The sequence below is a fragment of the Lepeophtheirus salmonis genome, chromosome 1 (assembly GCF_016086655.4).
Source record: "Lepeophtheirus salmonis chromosome 1, UVic_Lsal_1.4, whole genome shotgun sequence".
Lineage (NCBI taxonomy): Eukaryota > Metazoa > Arthropoda > Copepoda > Siphonostomatoida > Caligidae > Lepeophtheirus > Lepeophtheirus salmonis.
This window is the reverse complement of record NC_052131.2, coordinates 22,749,764-22,774,539: the sequence shown is the minus strand read 5'-3', so window position 1 is coordinate 22,774,539 and position 24,776 is coordinate 22,749,764. Positions and strand designations below refer to the sequence as shown.

General features: G+C 32.1%; 5 protein-coding genes and 1 long non-coding RNA gene across 7 annotated transcripts; 3 read left to right on the top strand and 3 right to left on the bottom strand.

Moving 5' to 3' along the window:
- The first annotated feature begins 454 nt into the window (after positions 1 to 454).
- Positions 455 to 1,994, top strand: LOC121123969 (acyl-coenzyme A diphosphatase NUDT19). Its single transcript, XM_071889390.1, has 2 exons — positions 455 to 1,450; positions 1,512 to 1,994. The coding sequence occupies exons 1-2, from the start codon at positions 1,046 to 1,048 to the stop codon at positions 1,971 to 1,973; spliced, it is 867 nt and encodes a 288-aa protein (XP_071745491.1). The 5' UTR covers positions 455 to 1,045; the 3' UTR covers positions 1,974 to 1,994.
- Positions 1,995 to 2,234: 240 nt separating this feature from the next.
- Rbsn-5 (Rabenosyn-5) lies at positions 2,235 to 4,840 on the bottom strand. The gene is given in 6 exon segments (XM_071889396.1): positions 2,235 to 2,493; positions 2,562 to 2,966; positions 2,968 to 3,272; positions 3,274 to 4,026; positions 4,241 to 4,318; positions 4,670 to 4,840. Coding segments are annotated over 4 exon segments (1,656 nt in total). The 5' UTR covers positions 4,021 to 4,026; positions 4,241 to 4,318; positions 4,670 to 4,840; the 3' UTR covers positions 2,235 to 2,294.
- Positions 4,841 to 5,126: 286 nt separating this feature from the next.
- LOC121123980 (uncharacterized) lies at positions 5,127 to 5,577 on the top strand. Its single transcript, XR_005866168.2, has 2 exons — positions 5,127 to 5,257; positions 5,343 to 5,577. It is a non-coding gene; the product is annotated as an uncharacterized lncRNA (long non-coding RNA).
- A 1,762-nt stretch (positions 5,578 to 7,339) lies between these two features.
- On the top strand, positions 7,340 to 9,090 carry RagC-D (Ras-related GTP binding C/D). Of its 2 annotated transcripts, none has more exons than XM_040719084.2 (2): positions 7,340 to 7,676; positions 7,764 to 9,090. In XM_040719084.2, the coding sequence occupies exon 2, from the start codon at positions 7,786 to 7,788 to the stop codon at positions 8,869 to 8,871; it is 1,086 nt and encodes a 361-aa protein (XP_040575018.1). In that variant the 5' UTR covers positions 7,340 to 7,676; positions 7,764 to 7,785; the 3' UTR covers positions 8,872 to 9,090. The 2 variants fall into 2 exon arrangements, with proteins under 2 accessions (XP_040575018.1, XP_040575012.1); XM_040719078.2 differs by having other exon boundaries at positions 7,753 to 9,090.
- Positions 9,091 to 11,331: 2,241 nt separating this feature from the next.
- LOC121124001 (RNA exonuclease 4) lies at positions 11,332 to 13,263 on the bottom strand. The gene is made up of 5 exons (XM_040719091.2): positions 13,018 to 13,263; positions 12,217 to 12,899; positions 11,952 to 12,145; positions 11,671 to 11,891; positions 11,332 to 11,602 (listed from the first exon to the last, which is right to left on the bottom strand). The coding sequence occupies exons 2-5, from the start codon at positions 12,588 to 12,590 to the stop codon at positions 11,414 to 11,416; spliced, it is 978 nt and encodes a 325-aa protein (XP_040575025.1). The 5' UTR covers positions 12,591 to 12,899; positions 13,018 to 13,263; the 3' UTR covers positions 11,332 to 11,413.
- On the bottom strand, positions 12,626 to 13,171 carry LOC121124012 (transmembrane protein 242). The gene is made up of 3 exons (XM_071890495.1): positions 13,018 to 13,171; positions 12,684 to 12,899; positions 12,626 to 12,630 (listed from the first exon to the last, which is right to left on the bottom strand). Exons 1-3 carry the CDS (start codon positions 13,169 to 13,171, stop codon positions 12,626 to 12,628), a joined length of 375 nt encoding a protein of 124 aa, XP_071746596.1.
- Positions 13,264 to 24,776: the final 11,513 nt, after the last annotated feature.

Here is a 24,776-nt window from a genome sequence, read left to right as displayed (position 1 = left end):
TAATTAATAATTATTATGATGACTATGACTAATGTACACATGGGACCCATGACATTAGTTATTATACTTTTATTATATAAATTTAGCTAAAAACTCCCATCATATCTAGTTCATAATAAATTAATAAAGGACTCAAGTCTATACTATTTTATATTGAACGTGTAATATATATATATATATATATATTTTTTGCATATTTGAAAATCCATTATTAGCAGCTACAGGAATTATATTTCAAAATTTCCAACCCTAATGGTCAGAGTATTCCTTGGATACTCTATACCAGGATATTAATTATTATAATAAATAGGAATGTACAGATTGTCTATATCCTCGTGAGAATACATTTTTTTTAAATAGATCATTTAGTGGTGCTTGATAATCAAACGTAATGACAGCTAAACTGCTCTTCCCTTAAACATTCTTCAAATTCTCAGTGTTACCATATTTTTTTCGGTTTCTTTTTATTTTTACATACCGAAAATACTTTCGATTTACAACCATATATTTTATATAACTCATTGTATTTACTATTTATGCAATCGTGATTCGTGATGCGTTGGTGCATCAAGTAATTGTAAACATGGACATTGCGTACTAGTTCTTATTTTTTTTTAGTTTTTACCTTTAAAAATAGTACTGACAACTCCTTGTGGAGAACAGATTGATAATGGGCATGACAACTCGATACTGGAGGGACGCTGCATCTCTCATTCTTCTATCAAATTATTCGAAGATGTCTAAGTATCAATATAACTATGAAGTCCTTACTGGGATTCGTAGTGCCAAGAGTTCATTCATGCCAAAGGCTCTTGTATATCCAGGTGGTACTATTTCAACTAAGGATGACTTGAATCATCTTTGGATGGATACACTCTCTACTTTCTGGAAAGAAGATCCATCAAGGAACACAGAAATATCATAAGGAAAATTACATTAGCTATTTTGTATTAATATACATAGTTAACTTATTAGTTGAACTGCTTGAAGTAAATCGTAAATGAAAAAATGCTTAATGTGATTCTCCTTACATGTTTTCTTTAAAATGATTTATATGTTATACAGTGTTATCATAGATCCCTCAACTGCAGATAGACCTTTTTTGATTTCTAATGTTGAGTGTTCTAGTCACCTACATCGAGATATTGGTTTTCGACTTACTGCATTGCGTGAAACATTCGAAGAGACTGGAGTTCTCCTTTTCAAGTCTCTTCATTCCCAACCTCTGGATGTGAGCTCCTTCACGGATTGGAGGATTAAGATCAAAGAAAATCCTGGATTGTTTATGAAAATGTGCCATGAGATGGAAATTGCTCCTGATATATGGTCATTGTATGAATGGTCAAGTTGGTTAACTCCTTTAGGACTTAAAGCGAAGGGTGGTAGACGATTTGATACCATATTCTACATGGCGTTTACGGATAAAGAGTCTCACTCTCATGTTAAAGGGGTTGGTGTTGAACTTAATAGTAGGATTTTCTTAAAATATTGCATGTAACATTTTTTAAAAGGATGAAAATGAAATTTTCTCCGTTGAATGGAGTAGTCCCGACTCAATACTTTTTGATCGCGAAGAAAAAGAATACTATGTTGGTCCACCCCAGCTGTGGGAAACTGCTAAACTTTTAAATTTCCGTACGCTTACCTCGTTACAAGAATTTTGCTTAAAAAGGAGTAAGAGGGGATGTAGATCTTTGTTCCCAGTTCTGGCAAGGCTTCCAAAAGAACAAGGGTACTTTTCCTTCTTACCCGGAGATGATTACTATCCAGAAGAAGTCAATCCGAGACAACCAGAAGAGGAATACGAAATCTATGATGTAGATGAAGATTATAAAGAAGTTATGAGATACACAAGATGTCGAAATAGGATTTACATGAGCTTAGATAGGCAATTTTCTCTTCCTTTTTCAAATGTGAAGGATCCTCATGGTCATGTTAAACCTGTTGAATATATGGATTTTATGATCAAATAAAGAACAACGTTGTGTAGTTTAGTAAGAAAGAATGTATTTATTAAAACATCTTTATAAGTTTGTTGGAAAGGTTCAGATGGGCCTGCATTTCTTGCAGTAAACATAAACATTACCCAATGGTAGAGGATTTTACTATTCCCTTTTCCCAGCTACATACTTAATATTTATAAAATACACAAAGGAAATACTTCTTGGAGTGTGATAAAATAACGAATCTTTTGTTATTTCGAATGTATCAAAACTAATTAAATAATTCGTTAGTGATGTTTATAAAGTGTATTTTGACTATATATAAAAAATACTTCATGACTAGAACAAAAATTAGTTTTCGTGAAATGGATTTTTATTGATAGATTCGTCATTGTTTTGGGATCCTGGGGGCATGGGAGGAGTAGAGGCAGTAAATATATGTTTGTAAGAGTTATAGTTGTCTTCAAGTTCTTTTCTTTCGGCAGTTGATCTTTTATATTCAACTTTTAAGTCCCTCAAGTTGGCTTCAAGTGTTTGAACTTCATTTATTCTATATATTTGGAGGGAAAAAAAGAGCATACAGCACTCAAACCAAAAAAAAAAATGTATAAAAGTTACCTATTGGCATTTTTGGCTTCAGAAATATATCCTTCTATAATATGTATCTGCTGTAAAATTGGATCATCATTGGAAGAGAGTAAGTTTAGATAGCTTGCATTAGGAGAAAGTACAAATCCATCCTCCAACCTCATTTTTTCTATCGAAGGTTTGGACTTAACCGGCATATTAAATGAAGATAATCTCTGTTGTTGTCTTTGTTCATACTTCTTTTGAGCAATAAGAGCTGAAATCTTTTCATCTTCTACCCGCTTAGAAGTTTCCTCTAGTCTTTTAAATTTCAGTATTTCAAATTCTGATTCAGAAGGCACGTCATCTAATCCTACAAGATTATCTTTGATAAACATAAGAGCTAGCGAACGTACTCTTTCTTGTAAATTGTTGGCTGTGCCGCCTTCCTCCCCCCTCAGTCAGTCCATTAGCAAGTATACGTTTTGAAATAGCATCTATATTATCAGCAACTTTCATGATCTTGACACGTATGTACTTAGCATCTTCTAAGCGATAATCAGTTTCTCCAGATTGAAGACTTTCGACCATTTTTGTATAAAACTTGCTCATTTCATCTGCTTCTGCCATCACATCTTTGAGATGTTCATAGTACTGAACGATGATAGGAGGTTCTCCCGTCTCATCACGTACATGTGAATCCCTTTTTTTTATAATATCGGCACAATATTTGCAACTTCGAAAAGAGGAAGATGAACTTTTAGAAGACTCGGGTGAAAAAAGAGATGTCAGACTCTCTTTGGATCCATATTTTTTTCATTGTTTTTATTCCAAACTCATGATCTGGAGAAGGAATATTAAACTCAGAGATAGTGGCTGGATTAATAAGGCGCTTTGCCATATCAAAAGAAATAGCACAAGAACATTCAGCACACAAAACAGATCCACAGAGTCTGCAATGATGTTTCCTCTTTGTAACATTGAATGACTTGGAGCAGTCTGGACACCTTTTAACCGTTTCCTCATCCATCCAAGGAACAATATTCTTTTCGTGATTTCTTCGCTTGACTGGATCATTAGGTAAATTAGTCATTAACTTTTCCAAGCGTATAATTAACTTATTTGTATCAGTAGCGAAACGATCCGTCTTTTTGGATCTCAGCCTAGAAAATTCCTCATAAAAATCTTGTTTTACAGGGTGATATGATTCCGGCCATGCATCGTAGTGTATTCCCGTGACAGGATGGGCATTTAATTCCTCTTGGCCATTATCAGTGTCATTAGTCTTCCAAGGAATGTGTGCTTTACTCAGCAAAGGTTTCTTTGAGACACGAATTTCATCGACTTTCTTCTTTAAACCATCTATTATGTTCAGAACGGATTTAGTTTCGGACGATGATGACGATTTGGTATTGTTATGTTTCTCATGAAAATGAACCTCTAGTTGCAAAACATCTCCAAGATCTTGCATACACATAGGACAAATGAAGCCTTCTTTAACACTTGCCATCTTGATCTATAACAGAACGACAGATATTTTAATACTATGTATCTTAAATCAACATACATTTTATTTTATTTTATTTTCTTATTTAAATATTCACACGAGAGTAATTTTTCAATTAGCAAATATTAAAACAGCAATCAAAATCGTGTTGTTCATACTTCTATCAGGACTTTTTATATCATGAATTTCATTGAATTATTTTGTATATTATAGTTATAATTACCTAATGCACATTCTATGAAATTGTATCCATTTAAGGTTAAGTTAGTGTGTGAACAAGAAAAGTGAATATTTTCCAAATCTAAAAATAATTATATAATAATCGTTATCGTTTCTTTAGTTATTTATATAATAATCATAATACTGATTCTAGTAATGCGTTAATTATAACCTAGTCTGAATGGATAATAATTGAGTATAATAAAAACATGTCATCTGACATCTGCTTCCTTATGAATACTAAGAGCAACTGAAGCTATACTCATGGGTCTTATTAAATAAAGAAAATTATATATATATATTTTTTTCAAATTCATTACAACATGATAGTCGGGCCAAACATCAATAATATAATTTATAATTCTGCAATTACCAAGTTAATAATTTATTTATTGATCTTACAAAAGAGTGTCATATTAACAAAGATACTAACCTTAAGATGAAATTAAAAAGTCCCGTCGATGAGGCACTTCACATGAATGTATGGTATTTATAATATTAAGTGGGTGTTCCGTTCACTTTTAGTTTTGTTGTGTGTTTATGTCAAACATCTAGCTCTAACCATTTTCATGAGGGGGAGTTGAGAAGAAGAAGAGAGAAAACTGAAAAGTAAAAATAAACATTTGTAGTCCATCATATCATATTTTTTATATATTCTGAAGGCTCTTTGTGGATCTAATTGTGTATTAGGTCAACAAAAACAATCATGTTCTCTCTCTTGAGTATCTCCCCAGTCTACAATCTATTATTTTTTAAAAAGGGCATACATATTCGTGAAACACGATGTATACGTTAGTTGAAAATATTATGATCTGTGAGTATGCTAAAAAAACAACAATATATAATTAACGTGGTAACCCTGACAATTAGAAGAATGTTTTGGGACAAGAGAAGCAGAGCTGTCATGACGTTTCATTAAATTATGCATCTATGAGAGCTAACTCCACTCCCAGTGATGTAGGTAGTAATTACTCCAATGTCGATCTTCAATTCTACTCTAGTCCAACAAGGACTTAGACAGGTTCATACAACGCTATAATTCTACTTCAGGACTAAAGTTATATTTCTTTTTTTTCGCCTCGGCTATGAACTTCCAAATTTCAAAGACTTTGTTATTTTTAACAAAATCTTTCCTTCATGACGTCACTCTCGCCCCTTTGTCCAAAGCTCGCCCTCTTTCCTCTGAAAAGGAACCGACTAGTTTTTGTGTTTTTTAAGAAAAAATTTGAAAAAACACATGGCAACAAGAAAATACAGAAGCCTCTTCTATATTTATTGATTCTGTATTTTGCTCTGAACTTGATATATTTCATTTTTTAAATAAAAGATGCGGAAAAACGACACTTTTCTTTAGATTCTTATAATTTATTCATCATTCATAGTGATAAGGAATATAATAGGTTATATTATATACAAGTTTTAATTTAAAAAATACTTATTTAAAAATATACATATATAAGAATTTTTGTTCGATTTAGTATATTGTAAGTGATCTCATTTTTTATGAGGGTGCCCTGTGAATTAATTAGGTATATTTAAAATATTAGAAATTTTTTACTCATCGAGAATTGTTTCGATCCTGATATCTCCTTCAAAAAACAGTCCACTTATGAGGTCTGTTATTTTTCCTATGAATTGATGAATTTTCATCCTGTCGTCCCTCGTGGAATAAGGAATCCGAATTGGAATATTTCTTGAGATAGATAATCAAGTTAGTAGTATCTTCCTTTGATCCTAATTCTTTCCGAAGTAATATAAAAAGTATATTTGTAATCGAAAGTTTCAAATTTTTGGAATAGATACATATAATTAATATCTTATATTTGAAGAAATATCGAAATGTGATAAAAATTTAAATTACAAGTTGTAGGAGAGACTGATAATGTGAAAAATCTTACTTTGTACCCGCCATAATTGAAATCAGTGAAGGTCCAAATTATTAATTAAATAATAAAATTATTTAATGCGGTGAAGGGCAGAATGAAATACTTAATTATGTTTATTATGTCTTGCAGTGGTAAAACGTGCTTAGACAAGTCCAAGTTGAGTCTCGAGTCCTATTCCTCATTTTAGTGATAATAATTAAGATATTCACAGATTTTAATGATGGTGGACACAAGTTTGGATTTTCTACGTTATTAGTCTCTTCTACTACTCGTAATCTTAAGTTTAAATATATCTCGATCTCTCGTCAAATATGAATTATATCCATCTATCTTTTGAAACTTTCCATTACGTTAATGCAGTTGATATTACTTCGAGTAGATTTGGGATATTTGTTTGTTTTTCAATGTTGGAATGATATTATATATTAAAAATTATAATGAACTATTTCAAGTATTCCATTTTGATGTTCATGACTCCATTTCAACGCATAAAGGAGTTATCCTAAAATCCCTTCTCAGATATTTATTATAGCATGAATCATCTTGTACATACTCCTTCAAAAATCGATCCCCAAATGCATCGCATAAAATAACTAATTAAAATTCATTGTTTAGCCAATTTTTTGTCATGGAAATGTTTATTAAAGGTTATATGTAATACTTAGGTCGAAAAAATCAGTCTAAGTAAAGGAGCTTTTGAGTCTTGTAACTTTAAGTAAAGCTAAGTATCTTTTAAAAATGTTCTTATTAATTTCAAGTATTAAAATTTTGATGAATTGGTGGATGATTATGCCACGTGACTTATATATAAAGAAGAGACATTGATGTTTTGAAGAAGAAAATAAATTGTACATATTGACTAAGAACCTGCCACTTAATTATTTCTGAGCAGCTCCCTGGCTCAAAGCTCTCTAGTTTTTTTTACTTAAAGTATCTTACACACCATCTATAAATATTAAGTACTCAATTCCAAACCCTGGAAATATAACATAATAAGAAATAATCTAATCGAAAATGATAGCATATGTATTAATGACCCATTTTTGTTTTCAATATTACTTATACACTTAGGCGGTCAGACTGGGCGAGGCATTGAATGTTATTCTTATTTGACATAACTGATAATAGAGATATAAAAATAACTCGTAATGATGATAAAATACTGTTTATTGTGCCTACTCTAAACTATTATATGTAATTTTTGCCCTTGATAATTTAGTATTTAAAGATTATAGGTTGTTAGAAGGGAAATTTTTGAGAGTCCATCCTGTTTTATTTAAGGAAATTATATTTATACGATGTTATAGCTAGACGAATATAGCATGAATTTCTCAACACTAGTTGAGAAATCCATGTATAGAAAAAACATAAAAAATCTCTTTGGTTGATAAATGATATTATATTATTTATCTAAATATATCATATATAATTAAAGTAGTCAAGTGAGAATTGCTCTACTTCTCCTTTAGAATAGTAATTACTTATTAGTTTCTACTTTTGTGTACCTAACTTCATCGTATAGATAATAATTATTAAGTACTATTATCATAATATGTAAGTGAAACATCAAACATTGAATGGAAACTTGTCAGGTCTCTCTGTCACTTGCGTCATTTTGATTTTAAATAAGTTTACTCCTAGTTTATCTGTCTCTGGAACCACCATGTCCTATGTGTCCTATACTGAGTCGTACTGTGAGGAAAGTGAAGGGAACTCTTCTCGATTTGCCATCTACGAATCCGATGACTATGAGCTCGATTCCAAGAAAAATCAAATAAATGAAATGGACAAGCCCAAAATCCTTCTTATGGGACTCCGCCGAAGTGGAAAATCTTCGATCCGCAAAGTAGTCTTCCATAAGATGTCTCCAAACGAGTCCCTCTTTTTAGAGAGCAACAACGTTGTGCTTAAGGAGGAGATCACCCACTCCTCCTATGTACAATTTAGCATTTGGGACTTCCCGGGACAAATTGACTTCTTTGACTCTTCATTCAATGCAGAGAAAATATTCAAGGGAACGGGAGCTCTGATTTTCGTTATTGACGCACAGGATGACTACTTGGAGGCACTCAATAAACTTAATAGTACAGTCATTAAGGCATATGCTGTTGATCCGAATATTAAGTTTGAGGTCTTTATTCATAAAGTGGATGGACTCCCTGATGATACAAAAATGGTTACACAAAGAGATATTCATCAGCGTGCTACGGATGAGCTGTCAGAGATGTGTCTGGAAATTCATCTCACCTTTTATTTGACCTCCATCTATGACTATTCCATTTTTGAAGCCTTTTCAAAAGTGGTTCAAAAACTCATTCCCCAGTTACCGACTCTAGAAAATCTTTTGAATGTGTTCATTTCTAACTCTACCATTGAGAAAGCCTTCTTATTTGATGTGATATCCAAAATATATCTTGCTACCGACTCATCTCCAGTAGATATGCAAACCTATGAACTCTGTTGTGACATGATTGATGTGGTTATTGACGTCTCATGTATTTATGGAGCAACAGGTTCCTCTGAAGAAGCATTGTCATTTGATCATAAAAGTTCAAGCATTATTAGACTCAACAATTCAACGATTCTATACTTGAAGGAAGTGAATAAGGCTCTTGCATTAGTTTGTGTGCTAAGGGAAGAAAATTTTATCAAACAAAGTTCTATTGACTATAACTTTTCAGTCCTAAGAAAGGCCGTTGAGGAAGTCTTTCAGTTCAAAAGTAAACTCCTATCCGGAATATCTATCTAGGTATCAGTACATTGAGTGCTTCAGTTAATTACTTTACACAAAGTTTGTCTTACTTATTTATATTTTCCTTTATTTCTTGGAAATATTTGTAAAATACCAATTCAAAAATTATTGTGATTCCTTCATTATATTTACTAATTATACATAGATAAATGCACTGCATTCTAATTGTTTCGACATAATGTTATAGTCTATTAATTAAATACATTTTAAAAACTATTGCATGAATTCGTTTATTACAATCCTCCTTAACTTGGACGTGAAAAAGTAAAGTACCGTGACCCACTAGTGTAGTGATGTGTTAATTAATCCTAACCGATTGACTTCTTATATAAAAAGCCAGAGGTAGCCTTGTATTATGAGTCTCGAGTCACACCCGATATACCTCATTTCAGTCCACATATTATATTATTTCTATAAAAAAATAAATGGGAAACAATATTAAGGAGTATTTTTATAAATAAGATTGCCAGATCTAAGGATATCTAAGTTAATATTAACCTTAAATTAACATTTACAGTGTTAATTTTGTCAGCTATGAATAGACGAAATGTATTTGTCAACGCATCTATTTTGCGAGACAATTATGAGGCAAATACGTTAGAAACCCTTTTTTTTTGTTACACCTGACTGAAACAAATCTTTTCTTTTCTTGAATAACATTAGATTTAAATTATATCAAATACTTTCTCAATAAATTTAAAAACTAAATTTTCGCCCAAATTCGGGAAAGTTATATTTTACAATGTAGATCACCTTTCTTAAAAGTAATGGCAATTGATTATTTTAGACTGTTTGAAATATACCTTCAAGAACAATTTCACCAACACCTTTCCAATCAAATAAAGTGATAGCATTAAATACTAAAATTTAAGTTTCAACTTGTAGGAAACGTTTTAGTAAGTCAATCATGTTCAATAAAAACTTCCTTGATATGTGTTACTGCTAAGATATTAAATATAGACACTTAGTCCCAATTAGGATCTATTAGCAATTAGTTCTAATGTAACAATATTTTAATATCAGTACAGTTGAAGAATATCAATGGTACAGATGACCATAGCTGTAATCACAATAATGAAATAGCATTTGTATGTCTAGTTTTGTCGAATATAATCACCTAATAGTTCCCAATAACTTATGCCTTTTTATAACTAATAGCAGAATAATATACCTTGTAGACAAATATAATTATTATCCATATAGACCGTTCATAATAAATGGAACCTTATAACTGGAATTGATATGAGTGATTTACGCATTATATACATCAGGGACACCGAAGGACTCTTATCAATGAAAAAGTCTGCTCAGAGTTGGAGACGAAGCTGAGTTGACTTAAAAAGGAATGGACTCAAAAATTTCGATGAAGGAACTTTGGATGGAGGACGATAACTCTCTTTGAGTCTTTTGTTTTTTAAATATAACTCCTTAGTTCTTATAGAAGTATACGATGATTCCTTAGAAGATCTGGAGCAATGTATGTATTCTTGAGCATAGATATAATTTTTCACGAGTTCAAACCACTACCACAGACATTAATATATACATGAATATTGTTTAGGCCTTCGTTGCCATCGACTTAAAATGACTTTAGATACCTTTTCTTTATAAAAGTGACAAAATTTTCTTAGCAAAACATTTCATTTTACATACATTTTGCTTTAACTAAGTAAAAGTATAGGTACTTGCAAATTTTGGTTTGTATCAGTTAAGGGCGTTGTTAGTTTTAATCATTTAGGGAGGGAGCGTAGCTCCAAAAATTATCAACACTTTAATATCATTACTTATATAAATAGGCTTATTTTTTAAGTATATATGATAAAAGGGGACTAGCAACAAAATTGGTATAAGGCAAATCGTTTGACAGTGATACAATGGAAAACAGATTCATTCAACTTCAATACCGTAGATTGTGATAAAAATACCTATCATATATTTGATGGCATTGTTATTTAACTAAATTTGTTATACTCATCAAAAAGCTGTTATGTGTAATACAATTGTATAACTACTTCTACTCATGAAATATTACTTAACTACTTAAAACAGGTAAAGTATTATTATTATTATAAAATGTGTACATTTTTTTAACTTTAGAGCCATTTTTAACTACCTTTCAATACTTTTCAAAAGAGCTCAAAATTTACAAATTTTAAATGGCATGGCCCTAGCCAAGTGACAACCCGCTCGGGAGATATTATTCTCTAGAAATCAATGTGCGTTCGATCCCCGGTGATTCCTAGAGAAAGAAATATATAATCTATGCATAAGGATTTCACTATAAGATTCCTAGGTTAGATGGAGTACTTGTAATACTATAATGTTTACTTATAATTAATCAGTGCAACTCCATCTAACAAATGAAAGGAACATTAAAAAAGACCAACAGGAACATTTTAAGACCTTAAACCCAAACATTTTTAAAATTAAAAAAAAATATCCACTTTGAAATACACATTTGATTAATTATTAATTTATTAAGAGCGACGACATTTATAATTTTTCTACAAAAAATGTCTTTATTACACAAAGATGTTGATCATTCGTTAGAATCACTACTACTGTCCACGTATATTGCTCTGTCATTGGACGAACTTTTAACAGTTTTTTCACAAGTTTGCTTCTTTTCCGATTTGTTCTTTTTCAGAGAATTTTCCCACTCTTTACGATGCATTGTGTAGAGACGAACAGCAGCACGAGCGTCCTCCACTGGACTATGTTCCCCTTCCTGAAAAAAAGAAGAGCAAAGATAATATTGGTTGAAATTGCCAAGATAGGATTCAAAAAGGGTATTACTTGAACATTAACAGACAAGATTGTAGCCGTAAGTTTTTTAAGACTTGGAGTTCTCCCATCGAATATTTTTCTAAAAGGTTTATATATTGATGTATCACGGATATACTTTTTCGGATGACTTAGATATAAAACTTTGAGATCGTGTTTTATGGCGTGTCCAACAAGGATACGGCCCTTGATGATTTCAGAGATCTCTTCTTGTACAACTTTAAATTCAATACCTAAAAATATTAAGGTATTCATTATCATGGCTAATTGGAGAGGAAAATGTAGAAACATGCCTTTTGCAATATCTTTTGGTCTTATGCCACTCACATCCGTACGGTAGTCGGTCACTTTTTCTGAAGGTTTCACAAATTTATCGTAGATTGTTTTACCAAAATGATTCACAATAGAAGCTCTAGCCAAAATAGATCGCGCCCCATTAAATCCCACACCCACCATTTCACAATCCATACCAATGATTTTAGTTAAACTAATAAAAAATAAAACACACACACACATATAAATTCGGAGTAAAACCTTGAAGACTACAATATACCCTACCCTTCAAAGGATTTGTTCTTGACTAACGACTTCTCACTACTAATATTGCCTGTATTTCCAGACTCTGTTTGAATACCATTTTCCGGTTCTGGTCGATCTTCAGGATCTAATAGCTCCATATCAACATCATCAAACCATATGTCGGGCTTAAGTTTGGCCTCTTTGATGGGAGGTTTTTTAGATATTATTTTCTTTATAAGTTTGCAATTGGGTTCAGTGTGTTTTTTTCCTTCAGTCTTTGAGGTTGATTTAATTAAGGATGCTGAGAGTTTTAGCCAGTTAGAAGAGTAATCTTTGGAGCTGGATGGGATTTTTGCAGAGGATGTCTCTTTTGGTTTCTTCTTAAATTTCTTTTTCACTAGTTTTTTGGACATTTTGTTGAGCTGCCTTTTTGGCTCTATCCTCTCTTTCAGACTGTTCAATTATATAGGTGAGTAGATCAGTGAGTCCTTCAAACTCAGTTCGACCTTTAGGTGGAGTCTTTTTTGTCACTCTAGGTAAGACTTGTCCTACTTTTTGTTTAAAATCCTCAAAGTCGTGAGCTCCCGACACTTTCCATATACCCCAGAAAAAGATTCCTGTGCCACAAATGGACAAGAGTGAACCATAAGCCAAAGCACGTGCAGCAAATGCAACACCAGACTCTTTTTTCACGACAATTCCTTCAGCAAAGGATTTGGGATCTATTTGAAAGGAATAGTCATTGTTGAACAAGATAAAATTCATGTCATTGATTAAATATCGCATAATTAATTAATAATTAAGAGAAGCATAACCGCATTAATTAATCACGTTACATACCTTTTTTTTTAATGGATGTAATGGCTCCCCCAAATCCAGAAAATAATCCAATTCCAGCAGCAAGAAACAAAAATAACCCAGATTTAAGTTTGTAGGATAAATTATTTGAGGGATTTTCACTTGCAGAAGAAGTAACAGTCTTGCCCGTATCCATTGGGTCTAACAACGTAAAGGAATATTTTTGTTGAATCTGTAGCCAATAATGAAGAATAACATCCAACTTCTAGCCAACATACTTAGAGATTCACAGCCAATATTATCAAAACAAGGTTAGGCCAATAAGCTCTAATACTATCTGGAAGGACACACGCTCAAATCACGCAACCTGTTGTGCCGAAAAACATCATTCTATAATTATAAGGCTATTATATTTGTCGTAATTGTAATTTTATATCAAAATCACGTGGTATTTTAAGCTTTTCCTCCATTTTGGAATGATATTTTGCATCCCAAAAAAATTGTATTCGAGCAAAGAATAACGGACTGACTAAATGAATACAATTTAAAATCTAAGTACATAAATGGTATAGAGTTTTCTAAATTAAAGTTTAAAAATATTATTAAATTAATTATTGAAACTAATGAATTTGCCATTCAAAAATAAAGTGTCAACTTCGGATCGGGTTTGTACAAGATTATGTATTAAGTTTCAATCAAATAATATAAAATATTATATCCTCCATAGATCTTAGAAAAATAATGTAATTAGTTCATAACAATGATTTATTGTGTTATTTGCCAAATAGAGAGGAATAGAAAACTTCATACTGACTGCATCGGTTACTCATATACCCAATTCATGATTTTAGAAGAATCAAAATAATGTAATATTAAGTAATTACATTTAATTGAGTCGGGAGATAGTATTTACGCACGCAAGTTGAATGGATTTGGAATTAGAATGAGTTTTTTTCACATGATATAAAATATTCTCCCATGAATGTTGTATTAATAGTATAGTTAATTCATTGGGAAGAACAAGATTCTTATGTTTGGTTCCGAAATAGAACAATTGGAAACATCCGTCAGACTGGATCAATTTCCTATATCCCCATTTATGAACTTAAAAGGATCAAAATAATATAATTTTGAGTAACAAGATACTTCGATTGAAGGTTTTTTTATGGATAACGTCATGACGTCTCTTTTATATTTCAAATTTTGTTTATCAGTCATTATGAACACAATTTTGGAAGTCCAATAATGTCTATGTCAGTCAATCGATTTTTTTAAAATTTTGCCATTTGATAAACAAAGTTTACCGGATCATACCCGTATTTTACCGTGGATTTCTGGAAGTTGACGAAAATTAACTTTTTAAAAAAGTCGAATTGAAATGTATTAAAAGTGTTTAAACTCGATTTTTTTATACGAAGTTGTAACTGACAAAAGAAAGCATAGGTAGCCATAGGTAAATTAGTTATTTATAGTTCTTATCTAACTAATTTTGTACCTTACTAGACAAAATCCTAAGTTTACATTATCATATTCGTATTTTACCGGAGACGTCTGGAAGTTTACCAAAATTAACTTTTTTTTTAAAAAGTATATTTCAAATGTATTAGAGCTGAGAAGAAAAAAAAGTTACACAGAATTGTAAATCGGTTCATAAAGAATAGTTCGCTGAGAAAAAGAAAGAAAATTAATTAAAATTCGCGGAGTAATTAGCGATAGAAAAAGTATATATATATTTTTTTATATAGAGAAAACAAGAAAAACCTCAAAAAGTAGGTATGTCACTTACTTTGTGGCGCCCTCTATGTTTGCAACCTCCCTACATAACAAGTATACGACTGATGCTAGACTTCCACCACGCTTTTTAATGGTGACGTCATACAATATGAGTGGTTGCGTCTTATGTGAATATCTTGCCATCAGTCGGTACGATAAATCAAATTGAAAATTCCAGCAAGCCCGATTAGATGTTGGTCTAACCTTGTATTTCTATTAACCTTGCATTAAAATAATGATTTAAACTGATGAATTTGCCCTAAAAAAATAAAGTGTCAACTTCAGATCAGATCAGAAGGACAAATTCATTAGATGAAGTTATTAGTTTGATAATTTTTTTTAACATTTACGTTACAAAAGCCTTTAACATATATGTACTTCGATTTTGAGTTGTAAATATGCAGTGAGTCATTATTTTTGCCTCAAAATCATTTTTTGGAGATTTCAAATATTACCCAAACATGGAAGAGTTACTTCAAAATACCATTTGATGTTGATATAAAACTAAAACTACGACACACGTTATACCTTTGTAAGTGTACTAAATATGGAGCAGACACTCTGGACGAAATGTGCCGCTTGTATTCAGCCAAGAGTGGGACAAGAAGATGGCCCGTTACCGTCTTTTCCAATATATTGGTCCTTGCCGCCATTAATACCTAGATTCTTTACAAAGAAACTCCAGGAATTTACATTTATCGCTGACATTTTTACTGAATTTAACAATTAATTTATGTAAAACAGATAATCTAGAACACCATATATACGAAGAATCCAACATCCCGAAAGCGTAAGAATTGTCGAATACAAGACTGCAAAAACAAAAGACCTATCAAATGCCAAAAATGTAATATGTTATTGTGCGGTAAATGTGCAGGAATTAAAAATAAAATTTGGCAGACTATTTGCAACAAAAAATGATATTGAAAAGTAAAAAAGATTTGTAATATTTATGTGTGTAAAAAATATAGCTAAGAGTTAAACTATTGGCTTGTTATTGTTCATTCAAATGATGTGTTCTATAGTATAAAGGTCTAAAAGGACCCCTTGGTAGTTACTAGGGGGTTTAATCAGTCGGTAGTTCTTGTGTTAAAAACCAGGAGGGATGAACTTGAATGATAAAGAAGAGTCAGAAGCTTATGTATGTACAGCTTTTTTAACCTACCCCTTTTTGGACTAAGCACATCTTAAGAGATTAAAACAAACATGAACGAATCATAAAGAGATCAGAGCTTATTCAAATGCCAGGTCCGAATAATAATGTCGAAAGTTAAATAATGAGAGAATTCGACTGATTGAAGAAGGAATCCATTAGAAAAAAACCAAATCTTCAAATTATCGAGACTGTAGAGACCACGGTGGATAAAGGTTATCATGAAAAATATCATATAATCAGGATACATTTCAAATAACTATTTTGACTTGCATTCATGAAGATACTGGTCTCTCAAACGAAATGCAAGATGGACACCAATAATAATTTCATCACAAAAAAGAAGAAGGTAATTTGGAAATAAAGGTATCCTAACGATAGCCATGTAGTCCAAATATGGCCCCAGCTCACTTTTTCTTCTTCTCTGAAATAAAAAAGAGATTGATTGGCCGCTGTTATGGGTCCCTGCTGAAGATCAAGAATGTCAGGGATGGGCCATCAAGAGTATAAAACAAACTGCTTTTAATGAAAACTTTAGCAAATACAAAAATTGCTGAAACAAGGTCTACAAAAAACAGGCTGATTACACCGAAAAATAATATTTATATTTCATGTCAGTATCTGAATCAATAAATTAGTCAACGACTAACACGTGTATTGAAATTTGTTACTCTCTTATATGCAAATCATATTACTACCACTCGTGAACCATCTCCTGCTACCAATGAGTCATCATTACCAACACCATCTACAAAAATTAGCCATCATTATCTGGACCAAAAATGAGTATTCCAAAGCAGCATAGTAATAGTTTTCCTCTACAAAGTCATATATGCCTTAATAAGAGGCTTCAAAGGACATGTGCATAATTGCGGTGAAAATTGGAGTTTTTAAAACATAGTATTCTAGGAATCCATTCGATCTTTGGGCTCAGTAATTATAAAGTAACTCTAATGTTAAAACGGAGAATATCTTCACAGTTTGTCTAGTTTTAAGATCTGCACCTTCTGATAGCCAATATTTTTCCATCATGACTGCTGTTGAAGGAAGAAGCAAAGCAAAACAAAATAGACGTATGTGCTTTAAAGTTCAGGTACCAATACGGTTTAACTTGTTCAAATAAAAACAAGTTATTTTATCCCAAATTTATCTGGCTTATTGCTGATAAATTGCGTAAATGGACATAAGGACTTAGTTGGGAATAACTGTTCATCAACCGTTACTTCATAACTGGGAACATAGTATTTAGAACAATTGTCGGCAAATTCATACCATACTAGGGATATCAGAGCAAATTTATAATTCTCTAGTCTCTGTGATCGTTTTGATCGTTAATCAAATCTTAAAAACTTAAAAGTTTCTCGGGAACATTTTCGACTCGTTGTGTTTTTGAATAGTTGAATGCCTCACATTTTTGACCAAAGTTGTTCAACGGATATATCCACCAACCTCAATACCCCTCTTGCATACATAAGCCCAACAAACTGCTCAAGTTCTTCCCCTGTCAAATCCTAATCACCCATAACACGTTTTCCCTCAACAACAGTACATTTTAGAATGTGACAAAGTATCTTTTCTTCAATCATTAGCCTTAGAGCTGATAATTTGGAATTAATGTTGATTTTTATTTTAATCAGCTGAGACAGGTCCTTTTTTACATGAGAATATGTTATGGACTGCAGTATGAACGGGTAATACACTATTGGGTCCTATTTTAGTCCAAACAGTTCCATTTTTGCATATTAGGTCATCAGAGAAACTGATTATAGACTCTTCATTGTGGTTTTTGCTACTGTGTAGAACTCTACTTTCATAGTCGCCAATTTCAGAATGATCACTCAAAATTTCATCCACGTTTGATTACTCAAAATAAATGTCAAAAATGTCCAACACATCAAAATCAATCGAATCATTGGCTTTTTCATCCTCAGATTGATCTTCAGAAATACTTTGAAGGAATTTCAAGGCTTTTTGGGCTGAAACTTTTCGTGATCCATCCCGAGACATTTTATATGATAGTCAATGATTATGTAAATCCCAAAACCGAAGTAAAACACAAGATATTACAATGAGCAATCCAAAAACGACACTGAACAAAGGAATTACTCAATTCAGTTGACTGTGATAAAATGCATGAGGTTCAATGATATATAAAAAGAACATATAAAATGGATAATCTGTATGAATATCCATGCAGTTTGGAAGACAAATCACTTCATAAAATAATGTTCTGTAGTATAAGGGTCAAAAATGACCCTTGGTAGGGTTTCGTTAATATTTCTTAAAATGAACAGAGCCATGAATAAGAGCTTTGGATATGTTACAAAGCTGATAGACATAGAAATCTATAGGAAAAATCATAATCATAATCTAAAATTAAGTTATTCCTTTTCAAAAATATATTTTCTAACAATACACCTAGATTAATTATTGTTATGTGTTTCCACCCCAAGTGTAACTCCAACTAATAATTATTATTATTAATCAATTTAAAATATGTTGACCTACATTCACTCTTTAAAAACTTTTATCTTAATTTCCTTCATGAAATTTATCCTTGAAATTAGGGTAATAATCATAAAAACATGATTTTTTTTGCCTAAATCGTTCTCAAAATTTTATAAAACCTGTGAAATTTTTTATTTTTATCCATTTTGAGTGTTTAAAAAAAAATTCATAAACCTGTTTTTGTGGAAATTGATATTTTATGTCAATTTTTTCATTATTTTATGGGCTAAAAGAAGAAGTATAAGCTGAATAAGTCGACAACAATTCAATTTTTTTCAAAATTTTTTATAGCGGTTGCATTTTGAACTACCACTTTTTCGACGTTTGACAGCTGTAGTAACATTTTCATTGTGTCTAATATATTGTAAAAGGTCTCCGGTTTACGAAATGATTAAGTTTACCCTCGAAGAAAATCGGAAAATACTGAAGACTTACTTCCAAAATGGAGAGTCTTCAAACGAAACTGCAAGAAAATTACGTCGGTCGAAATAAAGCGCCTTCCAGGCAGTTTGTGGATAAATTTGTGAAGCGTGTGCGCAAAATTGGTTCGTTAATGGATAAGACAACGCGTTCCCGTGTTCGTCCAATACGCTCAATCGAAAACATTGCTGCTGTTGCCGAAAGCGAAAAAACGAGCAAGGAGCTACCGTTACAGTCAATGGTGAGCGCTATCGGGCCATATTGGAAGATTTTTTGTTCCCCCAAATGGAAAAGGAAGACATCGACGACATTTGGTTCCAACAGGATGGCGCTACGTGTCACACAGCCAACGTTACAGTGGATCTTTTAATTTAATGATAAAGCGTTTTTTTTTAATTTAAAAAAATATTTTCTATTATATCCATGGATAATTCATTTTTAGTCTATAAATTATGACAATCTCAATTACTTCTTTTTCAGTCCATTAGGGAGGTTTAAACAGAAAAATGTCCGAATATATTTTGTACCTTTGTTATATTTAAAAAAATAAATATAAGTCCTTATATTTTCTAAATATGGACACTAATCAATTAAAATATCCTTGGAGCATAACGTTTATATTAATGTATATCTATAACATCCAATGTTGTTGTGATAAATATTAACAATAATTAAATATATATATATATATATCCTTGGTACTTTCAGACAGGCAATACAATTGTCATATTTATATTGTAACGCATAGATCAAACCTGCCAAATCTTATTTTAACAAAATTTACATGGAAAGATCTAAAAACTAGATAGTTTTTAGAATGCTTGACCGTTTTATTTCTAAAGGTAATGAATACTAAACTGAAAAGAAGATGAGGCGTGCAAGGGGAGATATGATTTAATATGGCATATTATCTAAAGAGGGGATGTATGCAAAGAAAAAAAATAAGTATAGCGATTAGCATACATATAAATCTGGTGTATTTTTTTGCTTGCCCGTGAATTTGTAATTGGTAGTATAGAGAAAAACTCGACTAGAAAAGGAAAAACGGTTGTTGTATGTTCTCTTTCTTATTTTTTCTTCAATATTTAATAATCTGTGGCGTGTTAACATCTCCCTCTAAAGGAGGAATTCTTCCCTACCTTTGGTGTAAATTGATTTAAAAATTAACGATAAATAAATATTTATAATATTTTCCCTGCATGTCGCTTTTTCTATGACGTCACTCTAATGTATCTTACATTTTCCACTTTTTGAAGGGGAAATGTGGGGTTTTTTTTTCAAGAACAAAACCTAAGCCCGAAAAGTATCTAAAGCCTGTGCTGTTCAAACCATATCCTCTGAGTTTAAAATGGAACCTGATCATAGCTATTGCATGAAAGTAGAAGCCAAGATATACTCTAGATAAGTACGGGATATTGTTGAATAATAACCAAGGATGCAGTCCATGGTTGTTAGTATCAGGCAGTATGAGCCGCTCTCACCTTCAAAATAGATTCTATGGATGCAAGTGGGAAGTTACTTGATCCCACACAATCATATAAGAGCATAAAGGACTTCCTAAAGAATTCGCCAAACAAAAGAAACAGAGGGGAAAGATTGAATCCGAACCCTCGCAGGCCCAGGAATCCACTTTCATTCTCTTTATAAGCCATCAATCAAATTATGATCTCAGACTCTGAGCCACTTAAAATGGTTCTCAAATTTTAAAACGTCCGCATTCTCCTATCTGCGGGAATTGGATCCATATTTAGGAATTCATCCTGATGCTTCAACGTCCGGATTTGACATCACTTTTTTCGGACGAGAGGTTGGAGCAAGGTGATAAAATTACACATCCATATGCCTAAAAGCATAGCTTTTAGTCAAATAATTCTAAACTAAATTTCTCGATATCCTACATAGAATTAAAATAATTTATGTGTGTGTCGGATGTACGTTCAGACCAGACCAGATTTCTGGGCACTGGAGGGCAAGTTTTTATTTCTTTTGCTAATAATTTTTTTTTCATAAAACAAGATGGATTCCCCGTGTCTCAAAGTTTTTTTTAAAAGAATATATTTGTGTTTTTAAAAAATGCACAAAAAAAAATCAAAAAAACGAATTATTATCCTAACAGAAAAAGGGAGAACGTATATTAAATAGGAATTAAAAAAGGAAAGAAAGGATAAAGAGGATTAGCGAGTTATTCTGAGTAGGTGTTTGCATTATGATTGAACTAGGAACAACTTATATAATAATTATATTTATTCCAAAATCAACCTTACTTCTGGTTGCGATGAGTTTCTTTTTTCTCCTATAATAAAACAGTTCCCCATTAGTTTAGGAATGTGAATGACAATAAATGAATCATAAAGTCAAACATTGAAAAAATTGGCTAATTTCTATCAAAATCAGTATTTTCACATGGTTTGCATTTTCAAGAGTGACAAAAAGGGGTACAGATTTGATTATATATTTACATCAAATGGACAGAAAACATCAAAAAATATTGGTTTAACAATAGAAATTTACCTATTAATTATTTATAGCAGATCGTTTTAGTTTAGAATTTTAACATAAACACACTAAATATTAATTAAATCTTTTTAATTTTTCAACACGGTATCTTTAAGATAGCGTGTTTGTGCTAGTATTTCTTTAATATATATATTTTTTTTTATCATTGGAGACTGATGGGTCTTACATCTTGTACATAGGTCGAAGATTCTTCATGAGACGATCTTTTCCGATGGTTATACATCTGCAAAGTGAGTATCTTCCCATAAATTAATTTAAAACTAAAGAGTAAATATAAGCTTTACTTCAAACAAGTTGGAAAGAAGGAACACAAATTCTAGCATAATTTATATATTTTATTTCTTTTAATTATTTATGGTATCATTAATCTCAGATAAACAATAAAACACTCAAAAATTCAATAACTGCCCATCTTGCCCCTTGGAGGTCCCATGCATCAATAACCACCGCTTGTAGTACCCTCTTTCCCGTCTAAAAAAACGAGCATTCCCTTTGCTGACCATTATTGAGCTGTCCCAACTTCCGTTTTAAACTTTGGAATTTCCATCAATTTCTCCACTTCTAGGGATATCCAACAAATACTTGAATGAATGATTTAAAGATGGATCCTTGAAGTTTAAAGCCTAATGAAAGAGGGTTTCATTCTTAATAAAGCTCAAGATCTTTCCGAAAAAGAAAACGCCTGTTCTATGGCCCAAATAGAATGGGAATAACCATTTGAATGCCTTTGTTTCTTAGGAGGAGAGCTACCCGTACTTTTTTTGGGGGGGTACCAAGGACGACTCCTGAAGGAACCAAGACAAACTTCCTTCCTCAACTTAATTGTCGAACCTCAATTCATCCTCAACAAAGACCTCTTTGTGCACTTTAGAATTAAAATTCTCTATAACATTAGACTGGAATATTGGAGTAGGTCTCATGCAGAGTTTCTCATTGAAGTTTAGATAATATATATTTCTTTAGTTTAACAATGAATTACTAAATTTGATAGATGATCACTTTCTACGAAACCTCTGAAGTTCATATTTCTCATTTAGTTATTCAAGTGTTATTTTTTAATACTGCTTTTGCTTTAGACTTCTGATAATGTCATTAATTACTTATTTTTACTCGTAAACAGTTAAGGAATATATTCATGAACTTCAGCAAGTCTTTGAAAGCCCTTATTTTTTATCAAAATCACGTGGCGAATAAGTATCACCATCATTTTTGTCATATAGGATTCAAGGTGTTTTGTTCCGAGACAACAATTGTATTTCCTTATTTTGGTAGAGTGACTGAAAATCCTTTCCTTGAGGAAGTACTCTTATGAGTGGGTGATGAAAAACACAAAACTTATCCCTTATTAATTGGAATGGGCCTTTCCAACCCAGGAATTAATACGACACCAGTTTTCCAAATTTACATCATACGAGAGATTGACCTAAGAATATAAAATTCACTACAACATATTATATCTACGATCTCTTCATGAGATCATAGACACGCTGAGGTTTTCGAGAAGAGTTGTCACTATCCGCATAAGTTTATGACATACTAGAATATATTATTCTTGCACCAATCCATTTATAATATCAATAAAATTTTAAATACTTAATTATTAATATTAATAGACTTCAAAAAAAGCGAGAAAATTGAAGACTTAAGAACATGAACTTTGTTAAATTAATGAGAATAACTTCTTTCATCTGAACCTTCTAATTTAATCTACAAATTTTATATTAACTAATATAATCAAACTGAATCCAATGATTAAGGAGCCGGAAAAAAATTATTCACACTTTATATTAAGCTAATGACAGTATAAAGTTATTAAAATTATTGAATTCAGAAATAAGCTTAATAGCTTCTGATTCTTTTTTGTTCTTTGAAAAAACAATTTTTAAAAAGCTAATAAATATATAATATTTATTAGCTTTTTGTTGGTAGTGTTTGTTCGTTATTGCATAATAAAGGTATTTGATTATTGAAAATCAGAATTATTATAAATGTAGTGTTCAGCTACACGAGTTGATCTCCTTTGAGACATTGTACCTCTCAGTTTTATTCGGATACGGAAATAAAGAAGTGCCTTAAATTACCGCATTTAATTACAGAAACACCAAACTGGTGACCCAAACTTGAGTAAATCTAACCCAAGTCTTGAAGTTTCTCTAGTATTATAGAAATTTAAGATTTTCCCTTCTCGCTGTGCAAGCCCAAATCGTAGTTCCGGCTTCTCGAAGCGCAATTCAATTTGTATCGTGTCACAGAAAAGTATGAAAGGTATAATCACCTACTATCAGCGAATGACGATTGAGTCCTGGATTTCTTTGATGATGAAGATGAGGATACCCCAAGCAGCACGCTCTATTCTGATATGAAGGAGTAAATCCTGGATGAATATAAAATTTCGACACAAGATAAAATAGAGAGCCTTTTTTAGCTTATCGAAGCGCCTCAAAATCATTCTGCCGACGAAATGGTTAGCTTTGTGAGGTGTTACCTGTCCAACATCCCGGACATGTGTGGGGGGGGGGCATCATCAAACGAATCCTCGTAAGGAGTCTTCCAGAGGACCAAAGAGCTGGATTGTCCGTGCCGTTTGCTGATAATAATTTATCGGACTTCATAAGGATTGTCAAATACAATGTGATTATATCAGATAAATCTAGTATCCTTAGTAACATCGAGCTACCTTTTGGTTCTTCACTTTGCCTTACTAGTAAAGGGATAGAATGTTTTTACCATTGGGAATGAGGTAAAGAAGTGACTAAGTGGGAAACGTCTCACACTTTTCCAAAACTTATTAGTTCAAAAAATGGATTAGTCGGTGAATGTCGAACTCAACGTTAAAAATCTGTAGTTCCTTAAGTATAGACTCAGGTTCAATGCCTAATAATCTTTTATTTGTCAATAGTGAGGAAAAACGGTTCCTCATTGATACTGGATCTCAGGGGTCCATAGTTCAGAAAACATCACATTTCAGCTACATTGATCGAGCGCCTCCCAAGCGTGTTGCTGCCAACGGAGCTCGCCTGGAAACATATAGTCTTAGGAAATTATGGATAAAGTTCGATCCTGTTGGCCTGGTTGAGTGGCAAACATAGAATACAGTGTCATTGGTGCCAATTTCCTAGCCATTTCAGATTGTCTGTCGATATGGAATGTAGAATGTTGCGACGTAACGAAGTGTTGATAACAATAAAAGTAATATCGCCAATAAATTATGTTTCGAATTTCCTTCCTCTCAGTTTGAGGAGGAATTCTGCTATTTACTCTGTCACGGTGTCAAACACGAGATCTTCACAACAGGGAGCCCTTGTTACTCGCGTACTCGTCGAATAACTCTGGAGAAGGAACCTATAGTTAAGGCAGAGATATCCAAACTAATTTCACCAAAATTTTGCGAAGGTCAAAATCAAATTTGTCTTCCCCAATAAATTTGGTA